General features: G+C 39.6%; 1 protein-coding gene across 1 annotated transcript in view; it reads left to right on the top strand.

Moving 5' to 3' along the window:
- The first annotated feature begins 1,578 nt into the window (after positions 1-1,578).
- Positions 1,579-21,441, top strand: part of OLA1 (Obg like ATPase 1) — a 101,022-nt gene continuing 81,159 nt past the window's right edge. The window contains exons 1-4 of the mRNA XM_084264706.1: positions 1,579-1,628; positions 1,943-2,043; positions 3,887-4,030; positions 12,739-12,866. Coding sequence (XP_084120832.1) covers positions 1,943-2,043; positions 3,887-4,030; positions 12,739-12,866 — 373 coding nt within the window. The 5' untranslated portion in view covers positions 1,579-1,628. The remainder of the gene's footprint in view (positions 1,629-1,942; positions 2,044-3,886; positions 4,031-12,738; positions 12,867-21,441) is intronic.

Raw genomic sequence — 21,441 nt, 5'->3', positions numbered from 1 at the left:
CAGGGATGGGGCATCCACCACTTCTCTGGGCATCTTGTTCCAGCACCTTACCACCCTTTCTATAAAGAACTTCCCCCTAATATCTAATCTAAACCTTCTTTCCTTTAGCTTTAATCCATTGTCCTGCCATTGACTACTCTTTTAAAAAAGTTGATTCCCCTCCTGTTTATATGCTTCCTTCAGGTACTGGAAGGCTGCAATGAGATTCCCCTGCAGCTGTCTCTTGTGTTCTCTAAGCTGAACAAGCTCAGCTCCCTCAGCCTCTCTTTGTAGTCGAGGTGCTCCAGCCCTCTAATTGTCCTCATGGCCTCCTCTGAACCCTCTCCAACACTTCCACATCTTTCTTGTATTCAAGGCCCCGGATCTGGACACTGTACTCCAGATGGGGCCTCACAAGGGCCCTGCTGGCCATTGTCCCTGCTGGCCACTCCTCTTCTGATGGAGTCCAGGATACCTTTGGCCTTCTGAGCTACAAGAGCACACTTGTGGGTCATGTTAAGTTTCTCATCCACCAGAACCTCCAGGTCCTTCTCATCAGGGTTACTCTCAAGGAGCATTCAAGCTGATGGCTTGTTGTGCTGCGTGCTCAGGGCTGCGGAGTACTTCTGACTGTCCTGTTGGTATTCCCCTGCTGGGGAACTGCAAGGGATCCATCCCTGAGAAAGGGTTACATGCAATGGCTAGTACCTGCAGTCTGCAGATAACCAGGCAGTGAAGACCTTGTTCTGTCCCTGGGGCGTGAGAGGGTGAGAAACCCTTGAGGGTTGTTTCTTTTCTGTGTGGATTCCTCAGACTGGTTTTGTACCTCACACAGCTCTGATTTGGTGGGTTTTTTTGCCCCATTGCCTTTCTTTGACCAATTCTGCCACTTTGCACTTCTTCCAAAAGGCATAACTCTGCGCCTCACTGTTTTCGGGGAGCAGCGGAAGGAGAAGGGAGGACAGCTTCTTCTTCCAGGAAAGAAGCTCAGTGTGGCCAGCACTCTTCTCAGGACTCACCACGGTGGCCACCAGCCCTCCCACTAGCCACAGGTTGTTTGGAGCCCAACAGTTGCCAGTGCTGGCCTTGCCCTGCAGCTGTGCAGCAGCAAACTGGGAGCCTGGGGAGGAACTGTCACCCTGGCTTTGGGATTTTTTTGCCAAGAAGGTAAAATAATAATTTGCTACTGACGAAGGAGATAGAAAACACTGTGTTAAATGACAGGGTTTGCGTGTATATCGTGGCACCCCCATCCCTGTGTGAGCTCTCTGTGAGACTTCTTCAGTGTGATTTACAGTAGCTGAGCTGCTGGCCTACGCTATTAAGTAAGCGCAATTACATTTGATTGTAACGCACCTGAATAATGTTTGTTTACTATTTTTAATGACTGTTTTCGCTGGCGTCAGCGCTAGACCTCGCGCTACGGCTCTGGGTGCCTAGGGCCGGGCTCGGAGGGGTTAAAGGAGGGAGGGCGGCTCTGAGCGGACGCGGCGGCACGAGGCGGTCCCGCCAACACCGCCCTCCCGGGGTGACCTTTCCCCTCGCGACGCTCCCGACCAATGAGCGGCCTCGGGCCCGCCTGTTCCGCCGGCGTGTCCGCGTGCCGCTCGCGCCTCTTCCTCTCAGGCGGGGGCCGCGCAGCAGCTGAGGTGAGCTGGGCCCCTCCTTTCCCCTCTCCTCTGCCCTGTCCTCTCTTCTCCTTTCGCCTCTCCCTCGCAGGGCTGGGCTGTGGGGGGAGCCGCTCGGGCTGGGCGGAGGGGCAGCTGAGGCCTGGGAGTTGCCGCGGCTGGCGGCGCGGGGTGCGGGCGGGTGTTTCTCTTCGGCCTTCTCGAGGTGGAGGCCTCAGCTCGGTCGCGGCGCCCTGCCGGGAGCGTCCCTCGCCGGGACGGGACGGAGAGGAGGGTGTGCAGCGGGACCCCGGGCTGTCGCGGTGCCTTCAGCATGTCCTGTTCTGTGCTTTCAGATGCCCCCGAAAAAGGGAGGCGATGGGGTTAAGTCTCACCCGATCATCGGAAGGTTTGGGACGTCCCTGAAGATCGGGATCGTCGGGCTGCCGAACGTTGGGTAGGTGCTCAGGGAAGCGCGGGACGGGGAGCCAAAGGGCGATACGGAGGAGTCGGCCGGAGCTGCCCGGCAGGCTGGGGCTCCCCGCTCTCCTGAAGTTTGCTTCTGCTGCAAGTAGAGTGACCAGATGCAGTTAGGTGAAGATAGGCACTTATGGATGCGTGTATGAGCTGAAGGACACAACCTAAGTCTGTTTGCTAAGGGATAGGGTTATATCTTGAAATACTTACAGGTGGAGCAGTGTAAAACACTCAGGTATTGTGAGGCTGGCATGTGCAAGTCTGGACAAAGTCATAGTGGAGAGTTAAAAGAAAAATGTCTTGGTAACTGCTGAGCTTTATGAAATACTAAGTCTTTTGCATTTCCTTACTTCCACTGTCGTGTATGTGTAGCACACATTTTTGTTCAAATACACGTGCACATGCATACAAATTCCTTTTATGCTTTACTTTTTTTGGAGAGGATGAAGTACACAGGAAGTGGTTAATGATACCAAAAGTATCAATACTAGTGAAGAGGACTTATATTCCTGAAACTTTTTCAGAGCATGTAATGAAAGAAAAGTTGTGTAAGTTACAGTTTGGGAGAGGCGATAAAAGGTGAATTGTTGTTCTGTGTTATGCTTCTCATCTGTAGTTGTTATGGCTCCTCAAAGGAGCTATGCCTAAGGCACCTGAAAAGAATGAGTTACAATGAAACTATCCGTGTGAAACTATTGGTGCTGATTTGTGTATCAGAATTCTCAAATTTCATACGTTTTAAAAAGTTAGAGAAAAAGTCTTTGAGCACATCTCAGGACCATAAATACTACTTTCTTGTCTTTTAACTATAGTTTTGTTTTTCAGGGGTAGGTAAGTTGCACACTAGAAAGAAAATAATTAGCAGTGACATTGTGTAACATTTCAATGGTGAAAAATAGTATTTATGTGTAACATATGTGTTAAATGTAACTTTCAAAGAAAAATAGTAGATGACTTTTTTGCATGTTCACTGCATGCAGAGGGGGTTTCAGATTTTATTTTTTTTGAGAAGTTACATGAAACTAACCCCCAAACAACCAGAAATGCCCAGAGTATTTATGGTAGAATATTCAGGAGTTGATTAAAGAACTTTTTCTTAGCAATAACTCAATAATGTCTCTCTTTTTGTTTAATAAATGCCAACTAATAAAATAATCTGCTACTTGGTTTAAGTGGAAATGCTCTTTTTTTCCTCTGATACCAAGTGCAGCTTTTCCATTGATTTTAATAAAGATGAAGAATGTTTGAGGTAGAACTGTTATCTTGAAATGTGCAAAGATGTTACTTGTAATTGATTAACTGATGTGGTTTGCTTTCAGTGCCTGTATTTCTGTTTGGTTGTTGACTTTTACTGCTTAGATACTGAAATTGTGTTAATATGTAAATAAATCTGAAGAAACTACACCCTTGTGGAAAAAGCTGGTGAGTCATGGCAAAGCTAGTTCACTCAGTAAGTTTCACTCAGAATCACAGAACATTTCAATCATCGCTATTGGTTTCTCACTCTGTCCTCACTTTGGGAGGAAAATGACTAGTGGCCAGTAGAGCTGGGCTTTTCACTTGTCTTTGCTAACTAATATGTGGAATATAGTCACTTAAGGGAATTTTCAAGGAAGAGAGGTAAACATCACTGGGTTTCCACAGGACATCCTGTACATGTACTTGGAAGTGTCTTCTACTAGGATCAGGGTAATGATTGCTATTGTTGAAGTAAAGGGAAAGTTTAATATTGCTTTTGGGTTGGAGTTAGACGTGTTTCTATCTAATCCTTTTAAATACTTCTAATCTGAGCATCTTTAAGAACGTGTCTGTGTTGTTTATAGGAAATCCACGTTTTTCAATGTGTTAACCAAGAGTCAAGCGGCAGCAGAAAACTTTCCGTTCTGTACTATTGATCCAAATGAGAGTCGAGTACCTGTGCCGGATGACAGATTTGACTTCTTATGCCAGTACCACAAACCTCCAAGGTAACTAAGATTCTTAATCTTTTTTGTCACTTAAGCAGCTGTATTACTGAACCCAAACTTTTCATAGACATTTAATGCAACTATAATGTCTGAAGTTTTTGCTGACATCTCCTTTAGGATGTGATATATATGTACCTGCAGTATACTTCTTCCTGCAATGTAACCTTTGTGGTATGAAAAGTTTAGGAGCTTGTAGTCATTGCTCAGCACCATTTGGTGCTTGGTGTTCCTGTCTTTGAAGGTAGAGGTTCCTAGGATCTTCTGAAGAGATTTGGAAAATGAACAGTAGTGGAGTGGACATACCTGTTGGGTCATGAGGTTGCTTACTTGTAACATTTCCACCCTGTATTTTATATTGTTCAGAACATTGTATATGTTGTACGTAGCCAAACAAATACCTATGAATGTAGCTCTGTCATCAGTCTTTTGATGGTAAGCTTTAGAGGCAGCCTTTTTTGCCCCTCTTTCTGTTCTTTTTATAGGTTGTGCTACTCATTACCTGGTATATATTCAGGGATATTCCTACAATATATCTCTTCTAATTATTTTCTTACTCGAGGAGTGTGTTAATTTTGTCGCATCAGTGTTTTTCCCTATTGACTGTTTCTATAATCTGCTCTGTTCAGTGTGGGAACTGGATTTTTACTTTGAAAAAATGGAAACTTATTAAATGGACACCTGTGACTTGTTAATTTCAGTTTGCATTTACTTGCAGAGATATCTTGAATAGAGTGAGCCTACATAAATTGTAGGCAAATTACCATGTCTGCCTGTACTATTGTTTAATACTTTGTCATCAGTTTTAGAGCCCGATCACACCCACAATTAAAGATTGATTAGTCAGTGATCAAATACGCACTTGTTAACTTAATTTTCAGGTCCAAACAAGTTGCTTCTGTTTCAGTATTTTAAATACTGAAAAATGCATTAATGTAGAGCTGTTTGTTCAGGTGGATTGCTATAACGTGTTATCTGTCTTTTCCTGCTCAAGTGAGTATTAAACATGCTTGTTACTGTATGGATCATAAGAGAAAACTTTCTGGCTGTTGACTGTGCAGTGGTAATGGTGTGGCTTTTAAGTTTTGTTGACAACTTAGAAAAAGTTGTAGTGTTACTGCTGATTTGGCAACATATTTATCTCTCTTATCACTTAGCTATGACGGGATACTTTTATGTTAATGCTTGAAGTAACAGACTATTACCCCTCCCTCATCCTGCATTTGGCCATCTATTCTTATGAGGTGTGCTAAGATTGTAAATAACTTGTATGTGTATTCTCCAGCTCACAAGCACTCTCTTTGGAATAAATATTAATGAAAACTGTATGTTTACTGAATCTGTCTTCAGTAAATATTCTGAATTGGATGATAAATAAACTGGACATAAATAGTAAATCAGTTTTCTTTTGAATGGTCATTTGACTTTAAGAGAGTATTTGTTACTTAAAATAAATGGATGTGGGGATTATTGTGTAGTTACAGCCCCTGAGTTCACTTGTGCTGCTTAGATGATTTTAATTTTTCACTGTAACAGTAATAAAGCAGTGATAGTGGTAATTTGGCAGCACAATAGACTGAGGTAGCTCTTCTTGGGCAGTTTGTGCTTATCTGGCTGAGACTAACCCTGGAAAAGAAGTCTATTGTCATGAAGATACACAACAGAATTTAATTTAAATTCCTTAATTTCTCTCATATTCTTGTGTTCTGTGTTAATTTTCTACTTGTTTGGATTATTAGACTTAATCTGTGCACACGGAATGTTTTATAAACAGTAAGTTCTCTTTTAATTAGACTCTTGTCTAGCCTCAAGATTTTGTCTCTTTAATTCTAAAGCATTTAGGTTTTTGTTTCCCATGTGTTACACTTAGTCATCGCATAACTGCAGTCATTGTTGAAAGTTGGGGGGAAAAAAAAAGGGGGACTTTATCCTCACTAAGATAATGCATAGCAAACTAAAGTCATCTTGCCTGGATGACCACTGTGAGGGAGATAAGGGAAGAATGGGACTGGGGTGGGCTGACAGTCGCTGTATGTCACACTGAGCTGAAATTGCTGCTGCTACATTGAGAGGAACTCTGTTCCTGAGAATACTGCTGGTATAAGTTTGTGGCTGTTTGGCCACCAGAGGAAGAGTTAAGTTCTTTAGGTACTATTTGTTTCTTAAAAGTGTGTTTCTGTCTCCAAAAGAAGAAAGCATCACCCTGACTGACTGGTGTTCAATTACTTGGTAGCCCATGCTGAAAGCTGACTGGTATTACTTTTTTGGAAATGTAATTGTTTGTAAATGAAATTGTGGGAAATGGTTTAGAGACTATTCTGTAAAGGTAACTCTGTGCTTAGGAGATCCAGATTTGCCATCAGCATTTAAAACTTATATGTTTTAATTTTTGCAGCAGTGGATGGTGTGTGACTGTTCATGTTAGTTCAGTGATACAGACTGCTCACAGAAGGTGGGCTCTAAGAACTTCCAGTAAAAACTGCTGTGTTGCTGCCAAATTAACTAGATGAACCAGTTTCCTTGAGCTTTAATGTTGTCTATTGTTTGCTTTCTGGTGTGAATGAAACTTCTGGTATTAAAAAATGACCTTGATATATTAAGAATAACTTTGTATGCTTGTTATTTTAAGGTCTTAGTTTAAAAAAACCCTATTCAGTAGACAGTGAAAACTTGTATTTGTTACAGTGTGCCAGCATATAACTCTTTCAGAAAGGAAAGACTGTTGGTTGTTTACTTTGTTGCCCTCCTAACCCTGTTCTCCCAACACTGGTACTGTACAGGCAAGGTTTGAGACTCGTGATTTAGTTAATTCCAGTTTAATAATTGGAAAGAGATAATTTTCTTTGGACTGACTGACTTCAGGAACTAAAGCAGAAAGGTTTATTCCTGCCCACCCCCACCCTGCCATCTCTGAATCTCAATCAAGCAGCAGATATGAGATCTGCTAATTCTAAAATGGAAGAGAGGTGTTCTTCATCTCAACAGGTAGCTCCTGACTTAAATTGGGACCTGGAAGCCAGAAACAGGTGATCTGTTAGCTGCAGTCAATATTTTAATGGGACATTTTGCGTTTGGAAGTGGGAGGTTTCTCACATGAGAACAGAACTATGTGTAGCTGTCCTGGTTTCAGTCAGGATGGAGTTAACTTCTTTTGCAGCAACGGATGGAATGCTGTGTTTGAGAGTTAAAATGAAAGCAGTGCTGATAACACCTTGATGGTTTTAGTTGCTGTCAGACAGTCAAGGACTCTCTCAGCTCTTCATATTTCTCTATTCATGAGAAAGGAGGGGTGAAGCCAGGACCAGTGACCCAAACTGGCCAAAGAGAGTATTCCATGCCAATTTATGTCATGCTCAGTACAACGGGGGGCTGATGGGAGGAGGAGCAGGGGCGGCTCCAGGACGTGCAGTTTTTGGGGGACGGTTGGGTTCCGGGACAGCTCTGGGTGGCACGACCTGAGCTGTGGGTTCGATGAGAAACTGCATTGTGTAGCAACAGTTTCATATATTTTTTTGCTCTAAAGTCCTGTTAGCATTGTTACATTTTATCTTTCTGCTATTCTAGTAAACTGTCTTTATCCCAACTCAGGGGCCTTTTGGTTTCTTGGTTTTAGGGTTGCTATTTGCCCCTTCCTTTTCCTTGCCTCTCCCCCCTCCCCCTTTCCCCTGCTCTTTTCGTTTAAAGAGCAGGCAGCTGCGTGGATCCCGGCTCTCAGCCGGGGTAAAACCACGACAGTAGCATATCTAAAGAAACTGTATTAGTTTAACGAAGACTTTAATAAAGCTAGTCCTGTGAATTTCGTGTTCTAAATTTCATTCCAATGCTAGTTAATCACCTCCAGCCTAAAAATATTTTTATGTGAGTGTCAAACTGATGTTATTTGGACAAGTGATTTGTGTCCTAACTGACAAATATCTTGGAAGCCTCATGAGTGTGTATATGTACCAGGTTTAGCCTGTATGGTCCTGCCTACTACCCACAGCTGTGGTGTACTGTGTCTGACCAGGAGATATGTCACCACTGACATGCGTGATTCAAGCCTCAGAATGATTTTGAGTGAGGGGAGGAAACTTATTCTCCCTCACTTTTTTTTAAAACTTATGTGTGTCCTAAATAATCTCCTTACTGCACTGATTATCATTCTTCTTTAAACTATATGATTAAGGAAAACCAGTACTCAGGTAGAAACAATGTAAGCCTAAACTATGTTTTAACTGTAAACAGTTTAAACCAAGGGACTGTATTAGCTGATAATAATCAACCTGTGTGAAAGCATTAATAGGAAAGTGATTTTTTTAAAGCCTGTTTCTGCTTCCTCCTCTGGCTAAATCCAGTGAGATTATAAATAGGAATGAGTAAAATGTAAATTGTTTGATAACCTGACAAAGGATGAATCTGTATTAACTTAGTTCCTTGTTTGTTTGCACCTGTAAGTGGGTGTGTTGCCCTGTACATACATGTTGACAAAACAATGCTTATTGCAACCACAAATACTTCTGTTTAACTTAGACTATTTGAAATCTATCTTGGGTGTCCTTTTCAACGTTAAATTTTAAAGCAATCTTGTTTATCTTGCACGAGGATAATATGTGAAGTGCAGCGATCCTCTTCAGCTCGAACACTGTCCAGTGTACTTCAGGTTCTCTGTCATTTTTATCACAAGATTGCTTTGGTTTGTTCTGTTGCATTGTAGATTGTTAAAATTCATACAATCAGATTTTGCTGCTAAAGTGATGGTTACTGCACTAAGTCTAAGTCTGAGTAACTTCCATTGCTGTCTACACCATGAAAGTCCTGTGTAATATGAAATAAAAGTTCTCTCAAGCTTGTTACAGGATCACATGCTTAGATACCTGAAAGTTTTGAAGTCCAATTTATGTAATCAGTTGGTGGAAAGTACTACTTAGAAATGAGGTCAGGAGTGTGACTCTTTGAATGACATCATGTGGGACTCTTAAGATTTAAATTAAAACCACCTGTAATTTGAGTGAAACACTAGTAACAGCTGGATGTAATTCCAGTATATCAGCATCTCTAAGAGAATTCCATTTTTTTTACAGAAAACAACTGAAAATTGGCAAATATATCTTGTTGCTACTGTGCTGCTTCCTTTGGTGTTACTGAGTTTGCCTGCTCTTTGGTTAGTTCTGAGCTTGTGTAAATCAACTTGGTTGTGTTGCTTGTTCTAGCATTGCAGCTGAATAATTTGCCAGCACTGAATGAAAGACCTTAAGTAGTGGTGACTTGAGCCATCTTTTCTGCCTGGTGGGGTAAGGCAAAATTTAATTAGTTGTATTTTGTTAGTGTAATAACTTAGTGAATAGTTTGAGAATGCAGGCTTTGATACACACGAGGCACTGAGAGTCTTAGTCTACACTGCATCTTTTTACTTTTTTATAATTCATGTAAGTGAAATTTAATTAACAGAGTTTTTGCTTCTGGTTCATTTGCTACTAGGTTCAAGTTTTGTTTGTCAGTACCATGGATAAAATGCTATTAAGGAAATTGTTTTTGCATAGGAATGACCAGGGTTCATCTGCAACACGTAGTTCTTCAGAAGCAGAGGCCTTTTTAATTATTTGCTTACATTGGTCAAAACTGCTTGTGAGATTGACAGCAGAAGCCGTGATACAGCTGCTAGTATGGTCTCCTGGAAGAGGGAGGGACTGTGAAATCTTGTTTGGAAATGAGCCAAAATAGTGGTGAGGACAGTGAGAGTTGAATAGTTTTCTAAGAAGTCACAATATACATGTTCTATGCTGCTTTTAGGTCAGGTCATTAGTGAACTCTTAACAGATGGTTCCTGCTTAACTCGATTGAACTTTTGGGAAAGAAGAAGAGTTTCTCCTTTTTTAACAGATTTCAAATAACAGCATTTAAAGACAGGAGAGTCTGTGCTACAACCATGAGATGAGTAGCATGTCTGGCTTTACTGAAGAGAAAAGGGGAGCTGGACGTTTTACCCTAATACTGAAGAATCTGGCTTTTTTTGGCATGTGGAACCTAGGGTCCGGTAGAGTTTGAGTTGAGTGAAATTTCTTGAACTACTCAGGAAATGAATAAAAAGTGAATGTTGTAGCCCTTCTTTGGACTCTCTCCAGGAGATCCCTGTCCTTTTTATACCAAGGAGCCCAGAACTGGACGCAATACTCCAGGTGGGGCCTGACTAGGGCAGAGTAGAGGGGCAGGATCACCTCCTTTGACCTGCTGGCTACACTCCTCCTGATGCACCCCAGGATCCCATTGGCTCTCTTAGCCCCCAGGGCACACTGCTGGCTCATGGCCAACCTGTCATCAACCAGGACCCCCAGGTCCTTCTCCATTGAGCTCTTCTCCAGAAGGTCATCCCCCAGCCTGTACTGATACAAATGTTTGTTCCTTCCCAGGTGCAAGACTCTACACTTGCTTTTGTTGAACTTCATCTGGTTTCTAACTGCCCAGCTCTCCAGCCTGTCCAGGTCTCTCTGGATGGCAGCGCAGTGTTCCTGTGTGTCAGCCACTCCTCCCAGCTTTGTATCATCAGCCTACTTGCTGAGGGTGGATGCTATTCCCTCATCAAGGTTGTCAACAAAGAAACAAAGTTCGGGAGAAATAGGTCTTCTCCCCTGCAAAATGCATAACCCTATGAATACAGGTCTCTTATTCCTGAATAAATAACCCAATCACTGGACTACAAAAATATAGTCTCTTGTGCTGGTTGTTGCACAGTAGCTTGTACAGTGAAGGGAAAGCAAAACTGCTGCTGCTGTATTTCTAAGTGAGGTAAAAAAACCCTTGCTCAAGGATTGTACCTGGGCTTGAAATATAGGGCTACTTCTGGATTTGGTAATTGGTTTCATACTATAAATTCCTGTGGCACCCTTTATGGTAGGTCGGTATTGTACTGATTTGTACAAATGATCAGTTGATGCCACCTGTTCCTGATGATCATTTGAGGCTCAGTGACATTATGCTAATGCTGACTAAGGAATCTTAAGACATGGAAATTAATCTGTTTAGAGGAGGTGAGAAAAAAAGAACTATCCAGTTAAGTCTTCTAAATTTAAATGTAGTGAACTGCACTAATACCAGAGATAATGCTATTCCTCCTCCATTCTCAGCTTTTCTCTGTATTCGTCTTGCTATGATGAAATAGATATTTAGAGTTAAGAAAGGAGCTGCCAAAAATGGGGATGCTTTTATTTTGCTTACAATGTTAGCTTTGTGGTGCCCAAGGTGAAGGTGAGAAAACAGCCTGGAAACCCGGATACTCATCTTCAAAGGTTTCTGGCTCTGTTAGTCCATTGTGAAATAAAGGTGCTGGGATTTTCTTTCTATTGTCTAGCAAATGAGGTTGATCCTGGTGATAGAGTGGTCATCTGCATATGAAGGTATCTGTCTTGCTCTAATGTGGCATCTTTGTAGTGAAAGTGTAAATTCTTCTGATGGCTGGCCAGGAAATTAATCCTACCAGAATGATGAGGGGAGCATAGAAGGAGAACGTTTCTAACACCACCTTTGTTTTTCTTGAAGCAGTTTAAAATGACAATGGCGAAGTGCTTTAAAGAGTGGCATTTTTCTACTTTGCTTTGACTTAGTTTGTGTCAAAAAGTAAAGAGTTATAACAAACGTGACTGGTCTGAGGTATGTGTTTGCTCTGTGGTCCTGTCAGGCAAAGGAGTTAACTGAGTTAATGTATCAACAGAGTTACTGGTTTCTGTCTTCAGTGTGTGCATTACATTTGGTAGTATTTTAAACTTAAGAATTTGCTGTTTCCATTTGAGTTTGTGTACTGGTAGTTAAAAACAGATAGTTTGCTAAGAAAACCATAGTGGGACAAAACCAATGATATTTTCAAAGCTTGTTTACTTCAGAATATACTTAACATTCATGTTTGCTCTGCGTTTAACAACATTAACTTGCAGTACACGACATGCTTCTTCCCAAAGACAACTCTTCATGGCAACATATTGCGTACCTGAATTTAAGTAACTCATGCTGTGTTGTAAATATTGAGTGTTTTATTTTTTTAACTTACCTTTCTGGATGTTGTGTTTTATTCATGTTTGTTTTGAAGCTTGTCACAAAGATATTAAGTTCCTAATTTATTACACTTGACAGGTTTAGTGATACTTTGAACTTCACCTTGGTGAAGTAAAAGATTTTGTCCAGATCTTGTACCATGAAATCAGTTTACTTGCAGGAAATAGTTTTTCTTTTGGCAGTATTAGGGGAAGATTGAAAACAAAACCAGGGGAAGATCTTTTGCTTTTAGGTTACCACACTTACAGAAATACTGATGTTACTTGTCTTGTGAGAAAGTTGCTTAACTTACTGAACTAAATGGTAACCTTGGAGTTGTGTGAAAGTGCAATATATGTCTTAGCCCAGTGGTAGTAAGAAAACTGCTGATTACCGATGACTGACTTCATGCCTCAGTGTTCCAGGCCTGGTTGATTATTTGTATAGTTAACAGTAAGATTCCACATATAGAAATGACTTTCTCTCATTTTACATGAATAATTACAGAGAAATTAAAGAATCGTTGATTGAATTGGGGGGAGGGAATACTGTCTTCTATACATTGCATGTTAAATAAGGAAGAAAGCTACTGTCATATGTAACTTTTTCTAAAAACAAAAAAAAAGTCAGATTTTCATGTTCTAAATTTCAGTGCCAAAAGTTTTGGATAAAGTTTTCATTACTGAAGCATATTAACTTTTATATTTCAGCAAAATTCCAGCCTTTCTGAATGTGGTGGATATTGCTGGCCTCGTGAAAGGAGCCCACACCGGCCAAGGCTTAGGAAATTCCTTCTTGTCTCATATTAACGCCTGTGATGGGATCTTTCATCTGATGCGTATGTAAACTTATTTATATGCTCTCTGTCTTAAGGACAGCGTTGTTGTACCCTGAGAACTGTGGAACACATTATCACTACAACTTAGCATTCAATTCAAAGTCACCAGCTTTTAGGGTTTTCCAACTGAGAAAATCCCAATCCTCTGCTATATAACAAGTACTTATTTCTTTATTGGCATTGTGCTGAAGACTTAAAAATGAACAGGATTTGGGAAGTCTGCAGTAGTCGCTTGTTTCCTTTTGCTTTCAGCGCATGACAGTTGATATGTTCAGTTTGATAAAGGAGGAGGAACGGAATGTGATAATAAAAGGCTGAAATGGAAGTAGAAAAAAAAATAAAATGGAGTTAGTAGCAGACTCTGGGATTCTGTTCCTTACAGGGCAAGCCTCACTTTCCTTTTTTGGATTTCCATGTGACTGAGTATTAAGCACACACCTTTACCTCTCCCCCAATCCAAGTGAATTCTGAGATTCTAATTCTCAGTTAGACCAAGGGCTTTGTTTCACTCCTCCATCACCTATTAACACAGAACTGACCTTCAGAGTCATATTAACAGCACTTAGGAACTTGGCTCTTGAAAGCTTCTTGGAAGGTTGTGTTGGTTTGTAATATACTTTGAGTTATGAAAAAGGCTTCTGGTCTGAGAAGATTGAGCTTAATAATGTTTGTGTGGCTTTGAGGAAACGGGACACCTTTGTTGGTATCTTTTGGTTGGCCAGTGTTTTACTGTGATGAAACAATAGGACAAACTGAACAAATACTTTTGATTCAGTGATTGAAGAAAACAGGTTTTTATGTGGGCAGAGTGTTTACAAACAAAACCCAAAGACATGGAATATTATTCTATTACAGTACTGATTTAGATACTTAGAACCCTTGTTCTCATGAGCTTGTCTTTTGAAGCATATTTGTACAAAGCAGTAAACACAATGTGTCTGTAGTCTGCATGTTTGGTAAATGCTACCTCAGTCAAATGCAATACCTAGACACTGATTTGTTGTAGAGTGCTGCTGCTCTGTTTTCAATCAAATGAGACAAATTTCTGAGGAAGGGTATTTTTCTTTTAGGCTTATGATGTTGAAAAACAGGATATGCTTTTAGGAACATTGGCCTTTTTTAAGGTCTTCTAGTGTCTGTAAGCCATCTATAGCTGTGCATGTGTGGACCATTACTTGTCCTTTGAAATTTTGGTCTTATTTATATTTTATATCTAGTATTACCATTTTCTGTTGAAGTCGTTTGACGCAGTTTCTGTAAACTAGCAAACTATGGGCTGTTGATGGCAGCTAAGCCATTAATAGTATGTAAAACTAAAAGATTTTTGTAAAGGCAAGGCCAGATCCTTACTAGGTAGAGTGAAGTAAGTTTTGAACTTGAGCATCTGTTTAGGAACTAGTTCAGTATATGAAGGCTCTGCTAATACATTGGTATAGTTAAAATATTTGTAACTAGCCAAGAGCCATTGCTACAGTATATCTAGAAAAAAGGGGGACCATTTCCCCAAATTCATTGCTGTCCTGGTACTGCAATTACTGTTTTACCTGGTGTCAATTGAAAGCGAGTGATAATTGCTTCATTCTTGCTCTGTTTTTATACTCGTATCCTTAGTGCTTGTTAAGGAACAGATAGCTACAATAGTGGACAAGATACTTTTTAATCTATATGTTGAATAATCTTTCCAGGTAGGTAGCTACTATAAGGGTTAACACCATGTGCATTTTTCCTTCGGGATTGAAAGGAATGAGGCTATTGTGTGGTTTTAAGCCATTTGGATACTTTGTATTGACATCTATTTCTTCTAATCTAGCCTTGGATTTACATGTTACATGTTTCAGCTTCTTTCAAGGGTTCTGAAATACAATGGTTCTGAAATTATAGTCGCTGGGCTTTTTCTTTGGGAGCTAAAAAGATAATGGAACCACTTTTTAATTAGCACTTTTTCCTTTTTATTTTTTTTTTAAAAAATCTTAATCCTTTTAATCTAGATGTTTTAGCTAGAACACAAGCTAGTGCCAAACTGAAGAAGAAATTCTGTGTGTTAATTGCCCAATAAACAAAGTTCTTTCAAAATATTATGGAGGGGTGATAATAAGTTAATGCAAAATTTTGCTGTTAAGATACTAAAACTATTTTTTCCCCTGCAAAGTGCATATTAGTTCTACTTTTCTTTCCCCACAGTACTATAGAAATGAAGATTTAGCACTAAAAGTTTAGTAATAGTTATCAAGTAAATACAACAAAAAAAAAAATCTGTTGTCTACGCAGTTAAACCCTGTATCTCTTGGAATTTTCGCCAAACCATGCCAACTAAGATTATAAAAATGATTAAACCTTTTTTATATATACTGCAATGTTTTTATATGCACCCACCTGTCTAAATTACTTCCAATCTTGAAATCCCTTTTTATGAGTCCGGCATACCTGGAGTTTGTGTAGTTTCTATCAAATTACAGAAACTACCCAAGCTGTTTTTGTAAATCCCTAAAATTTCCAGATCTTAGAGGCTGAAGCTTCTTTGTTGCCCTTTACCAGGGTTTGGTCCAAGTTCTTAATAGACTGTGTGTCTTTAGAAACCTGTACCCTGAGACTGGATGGCAGTCTTTGTCCTGGTGGCTAGGCACTGAATTTCTGCTGTTGTGGAGAAGCCAATTTAAGAGGAACCCAGACAGGTTGCAGGACTGGAACATGAGGCTTTTTATATCAAAAAGCTGGTAAGGAGGTGTTGCTGAAGATGAAGAGAAGATGAGAACGGTGAAATGCTCTTAAAAAGCAACACACTAGGAAGTGAATCTGGGGACCATGCTTTTACAAAGCATGAAAAAATTTGCATTTTCACTAAGGTTTTGAGTTGATCTGGAACAAATTTTCACCTCTGAGCTCTGAAACCTTTGCTCCCTGTCTTTATCCTATTGTAGTATGCACTACTGCTGCCCATGTTAATGGCTAGCATGTGAAGCAGAGCCTTTTGGAGAATTGGTCTTAATTCTGGATGCCAGGCAGAAAGTCAGAAGCAAGTCATTGGGGTTTGTGCTGTGGGCTTCAAGATCTGTGAAGTATACTAAAGAAAGGCTTGTTAAGCTTCAAGTTATCTCGGTTTGGTTGGTATTTTTACAAAAAAACAGCTTGAGAATGAACTCCCTTATATTTTAACTAAGGTAATGGTAGGTAAGGAAGTGGCTAGCTAGTAATAAAGAGCTTTTGTTTACTGCAGTCAGCCATAATTTGTTATCTTTATTCATTGAGAATGTGTGGAACTGTTTTTTCTTTATGACAGAAAGTTTGTTTGTGGGTTTGTTTTCTGTTCTGTATCTTTTTTTTGTTGGTAGGGTGTTTTAGCTGCCATATCAGAATTCACTGATGTTACAGTGGTCTGAGATGGTTTCTGAAGCAGGTATTGCCTATCAGTTTACCCACCACAGGGCACGGAGGTGAGCTGCAACTGTAGTAGTCTCAAAGTAGTAGTAGGTTTCTGTTGGAACTGTTGTAGTGCTGTCTGGTATTTAGCAAGACTGTTTTTTAGATGGCATAAAGTTCAGGAGAAATGAGATTTGTCTGGCTGATTCTCTACTTCCCTTGTTTCATTTAAAAAAGGAAAGTATCCCTATCATGAAATGGTTATGGATTTTCAGCTGTCAAATTTCCATGTCCTAGAGACACTGCTACTTTCCTGGGTTCACAGTGTTCATTAAATCAATGAAATATTATTTATGTTGAAGGTATATTTTAGTATACCTAAAAACCCAGCAGTGTGTGTGAGAACAGTGATTGGGTAATGGCACAAGTAAGAGAGGGAAGTTTGTGTTGAGCACCAGTTATTTTTTGGACGTAATTAGTGCTGGTATGAAGTAGATTCTGTTAGCTGAGCAAACTGGTTTTCCTATATTGAATAGAGTAATACATTCTTGGGTTTTGATACTTCCTATAGATTTTTCTTCTATTAAAGGCCACAAACTGAAAATTAATTAGTGATATTCAAAATAAACCATATGATCTCAACACATGCAAATATATCAAAGGTTATCTCAGTTTCTTGGGGTTAGGGATCTATATTCTTTTGGCCAAATCCAATCATGAAAACCTCAGACAGATATACTTGGTGGTTATTGGCTGGGGGAATAGGAATTTAATTTTAAAACTTTTCTGCCCTGGATAGTGGCGTCTACAGCATGAGTACCATAGTAATTTGACATGTGCTTTAAAATAGTTAGACCTTTGTTCATCTTCCCAGTTTCACTGCTTAATTTGAAACACTTCTGACAGTTCTATTTTCCATGTTTCAGGTGTGTAGCGGTTTTAACTGAGACAGCAATGTTTTCTCAGTGGCAGAAAGCAGGCTGTTTGAAGATTGTAATAGTGTTTCTTCCAAGTTGCATGGCTTTAACCACCTTTCAACTTCAATGGCACATCAGTCACAAGTACTTGTAGAAAATTACTTTCTTTGTGTGTTGGACTAAAAATGGCAACCTTGTTACATGTGTAAATTTACAAATTGCTGTTAAATAATGCTTCAGTGGAGAAAATGGTAGATGTCAGTATTTAGTCCCTGCTACAGCTCTGTAGTTTTTGAACAGACTGGATGTTAAACAGCCAGTACTGCTCTTGTTTTTGAGTTTCTCCTCTGATATTCTGCAGTTCTAGTTCTCTGGAAAATATGTTCCACATTTTTCTCTTATATTTAGTTTCTTTAATGAAATGCAGTCTTGCTCTTCAAAGTTTTAGAAATTGGAAGGAAATCTGTCTCTAAAATTACTTTGGTATCAAATGCTCCTTTTTAATAAATAAAAAAAAGAGATAGGATTTGATGCCAAATATTGAACAAGGTGGGCAACATTGACTCTTGTGAAGGATCTTGAGAGCTCACCTGCATGCCATCACTTGGTCTTCCAGCTCTGCAGAGGAATGTGGGAGCTGCCTGCTGTGGGTGATACCATGCTGGGTAAGCACAGGCAGGTAGGGGTGTGGAATTCCTACTTCATTCCTCTGCCTGGGAGTGCTCTGACTCCACAGCAGAGGAGCTGTAGCTAGCTGCCTTTTAGGGGCAGGATGGGGAGTTTGGTAACTGCTAATCCGTGAAATGTCATTCTTTGTGACAAAAGTGAAAGAACCATGAAGCTAGGTAAACATCCCCCGTGGTCTTATAGAAGTGACTGGTGTGACCAATGTGAATTGGTTCCTAAAAAGCTTTAATTGCTTTTACTCCAGTTTTATGTCTGTAGTAACTGGAAATGTTTAGTACAACCCCTGATTCTGCCTCCTGCTGACTTTAAAATGTAGGTCAATTTGTCATCATGTAAACTTGGATAGGCATGGATCATGTGAGCTGAGTGTAGTTCGGTCTTCGAGATGATAAACACTCAACAAAACAGTTTGACAATATTATACTGATTTTTGCTCAGTGTTTAAAATGAAGTTGACCTGGCTTTATTTTTTTGTCATCGTGAAGGTTGTTGGTAACTTAGAGTAGTACTACTCGTGTTAATTAACTGAATAAGATGCATCCACTTCATTTTTCTTCTACTTTCTATAAAACTCTGTATTTTCTGTATAAAGATGCTAATAGTTCTGTAGCTTTTAAATACTTGAGGCACGATACATTTCCCCGCCATCTTCTCTAAGAAGAAATCACACCTGCTGATTGCTGCTCCTGAAAGCTGACTGCTGCAGAGTGAAGGCATACGATGGGATCACTTAGAGACTCTCCACTGTACTAGGATTTCAGGGAGCAAAGTATGAGCTGCATCTCGTCCCTTCAGCATGTGTATTTTGTGCACTGGGAATTGCAGTGGCTCTGTTAATGCAGCTAGTAGCTTGGCTGTGTCACTTTCAAATATCTGAAGCTATTTTTCATCTTTAGAATATTTCAAAATTCACCTTCAAATGATGTGAACATACCTGTCTTACAGATTTCATTGCCTTTAGCGTACTTCAGTTCAATCTGTTTCATATTTTTGCTTTGTTTTCCCTATTTTGTTTTATATTGCTAAATGTAATTGTTACCTGTTAAAAAAAGTTAGGGTTCTTCGTTTACAAATACCAACCTTTCAGTGCTAAAGTGTCAATGTTTAAAAGTAGATTGCATGTATTAAACTTGTGTTACACAATCAAGATATATTCCTTTATGTTACTGAGCAGATAATAGTTCTTACTGAGATTTTATCTTGCAAAGAGTAACCGAATTGATGTTTAATAAAATATTTGGAGTAGCTTACAGATCAGCTAAACTTTCAATTAGCTTTCAGTCACTTTGTATTAAAAACAAAAATGGTGAAAGCTTTCAAATTAAAGTGGCAGTTGCGGCAGTGGGAAACATTTTATTGTATTAACTAATGCTTGGGTGGGTTCTCTTTGTAAAATATTGTAAAGTGTTTTGATTCTAGGTAACGGTTTGTATAGGAGACTTTTTTGATCACAAAGTTGAAGTGTGAAAACAGATGAGGTTCTGAAGCAAGCAACAATGTTGTATAGAGGAATTCTGTATGCATACAAGTCTTTCTTCTCCTTTTAAATAACGTGAAGCAGCCAAAAGGAAGCATGTTTGAATAAAGTGTTGGGGCTTTTTGTCAGTTTGAGGCACACACACAGATACACCCTCCCAGCAAAAAAAAAAAACCCTCAATAGAAAAGGGATTGGAAGAAGCAGTGAGTCATGGAAGACTGATTTTCAAGAAGTACTATCTTGACAAAAGATTTGTTGCAGGGAATCACATGCAGTCATCGTTAATGTCATGTACTAGTCTTAAGCCATCTTGGAGAGCTAGTGCTGTCCAGTGCTGTCAGATTTTTTTCCTTCTGGATCCAAATATGGAAGTGGAGCCATCTTCTTGCTCAGAAAAAATGTTCATAGAGAGAAATGTTTATGCAGACATCTGCTCAAAGGAGCTTTGTGAGAAATAACTATGTAGGATTGGACTAAGTGTTTTGTGCAGCATGTAAGTGAATAGGGGCAAGACCAGGCTACCCATTGTGTGGTGTAATGGCTGTTATTCACCTGTGCCCACTCTTAAATAAAATGTTATTGCCAGAGGCTGTAGGGTGAAGGCTGATGCTGCAAAGTATTTGTCAATGTAGTGTACTTTGTAGAAGCATCTGAAGAGCAGAAGAGAACCTTGTGTGTGTTTTGGATAGTAGTATGTCATTGACCAAAATCTTGGCAGTCGAATTAATGGACTAGGATGGGTTGGATTCTTGTGAATCTTATGTGCAGTTTTAGCTAGTGCTGCAAGAAGGTGGCATTTTGTATGCTCACATCCTGTTCAATAGATCAGTGCCAGTGCAGGATCAACTAGCTTAATTAGGCTTGGTGTGGAAAACTTTAATAAGACTTTTCACTTCAGCAAATCGGATTAATACTGGACAGCTGGTAACCTCCTAAACTAAACTACTGCAGAAGCCTTTTGCAAGACCTGCCATTGTTCTTACATGAGCATAATATTAGTGTCTCTGAGATGTAGGAAGTCACATTATAAAATTACCCTCATCTTCTGCTTCATTGCTGGTGTTTCTTTCCTTTTGGTGTGCATATATGAATAGAATTTACAGGCTTGTACCTCAAAACTTAAATGTTCAAATGTTTTCATTACTTATCAGAAACTCTGGTTTGTTTTTTATTGAGGATGCCTTTTGATGTCACAAGTTGAATTTTTATTGTACAGTACATAGAAGGTTTCTTTTCAGTCTCAAATATTGTCAAGTCTGTAATTTTAGTTAATTACTTATGCTCACTGAGAAGGAAAATTATTGTTCTTGCATTCTTCTCTACTGCTTATTGTAGTTCAGTAATGCTCAAATTGTAAGGCTCATGCAAAATGGTTACAATGAATTTTTGAGCCCACTTTGTCATTCATCTTTAGCTTAATATCCTGCCTGTGTATGTCCATTTTTTTCCTTATCAGAGTAGATGAAAACGTAAAAATCTCTTGTCTGAAGGCCACCACCCTCGCTCAAGTAGCAGCATCTAATGCCTTTCTATTTATAGATGGAACTTGTTAAGTTTCCTCAGCAGGGACTTAAAGCTATGACCTCGTAGGCCAGAAACAGGAGAGCTACCTACCGAGCTCTACAAGGGCAATCTCTCAATTCTAAAGAATACATAGAAAAATTCTAATATACTGTACTGTGAGTCATAAAGTACTTGGCCAGTAAACCCCTCCCCTCCCCTGAGACTAAAGACCAGGCAGGTTATCTTCACTGAGCTGTTGCTATTATTTGACCTACAACTACTTTTATTATACTTCTGTGTGTCATTTGGCAGTGTGTAATTGCTACTTAGGCAATACATGTGAGATGTAAGTTTTTCTCTGTAATAAATTATCAGTATGTTATAGTGTTAGAGGGTGTTCAGGTGACTATTTTTGAAACACTTGTGTGCTTGAGTGGATGTCTTTACTGATGGTGTAGGGTATCCTGTCTTTAAGACAGTGACAGTTTAATACTTTGTAAGTATCTTCTTTGGTGTGCCATGGGCTGTCTTAAAAGCTTGAAGGAAAGAATGCTGCAGGGGTTTTTTTCTTAATTTTTTTTTTTTTCCTGGTTGTAATATGGAGTGTGAAAGCTTGATTTTTCCTGTAGTTGA

The sequence above is a fragment of the Gallinula chloropus genome, assembly GCF_964237585.1.
Source record: "Gallinula chloropus genome assembly, chromosome: 5".
NCBI lineage: Eukaryota > Metazoa > Chordata > Aves > Gruiformes > Rallidae > Gallinula > Gallinula chloropus.
This window is presented reverse-complemented; position numbering and strand designations above follow the sequence as displayed.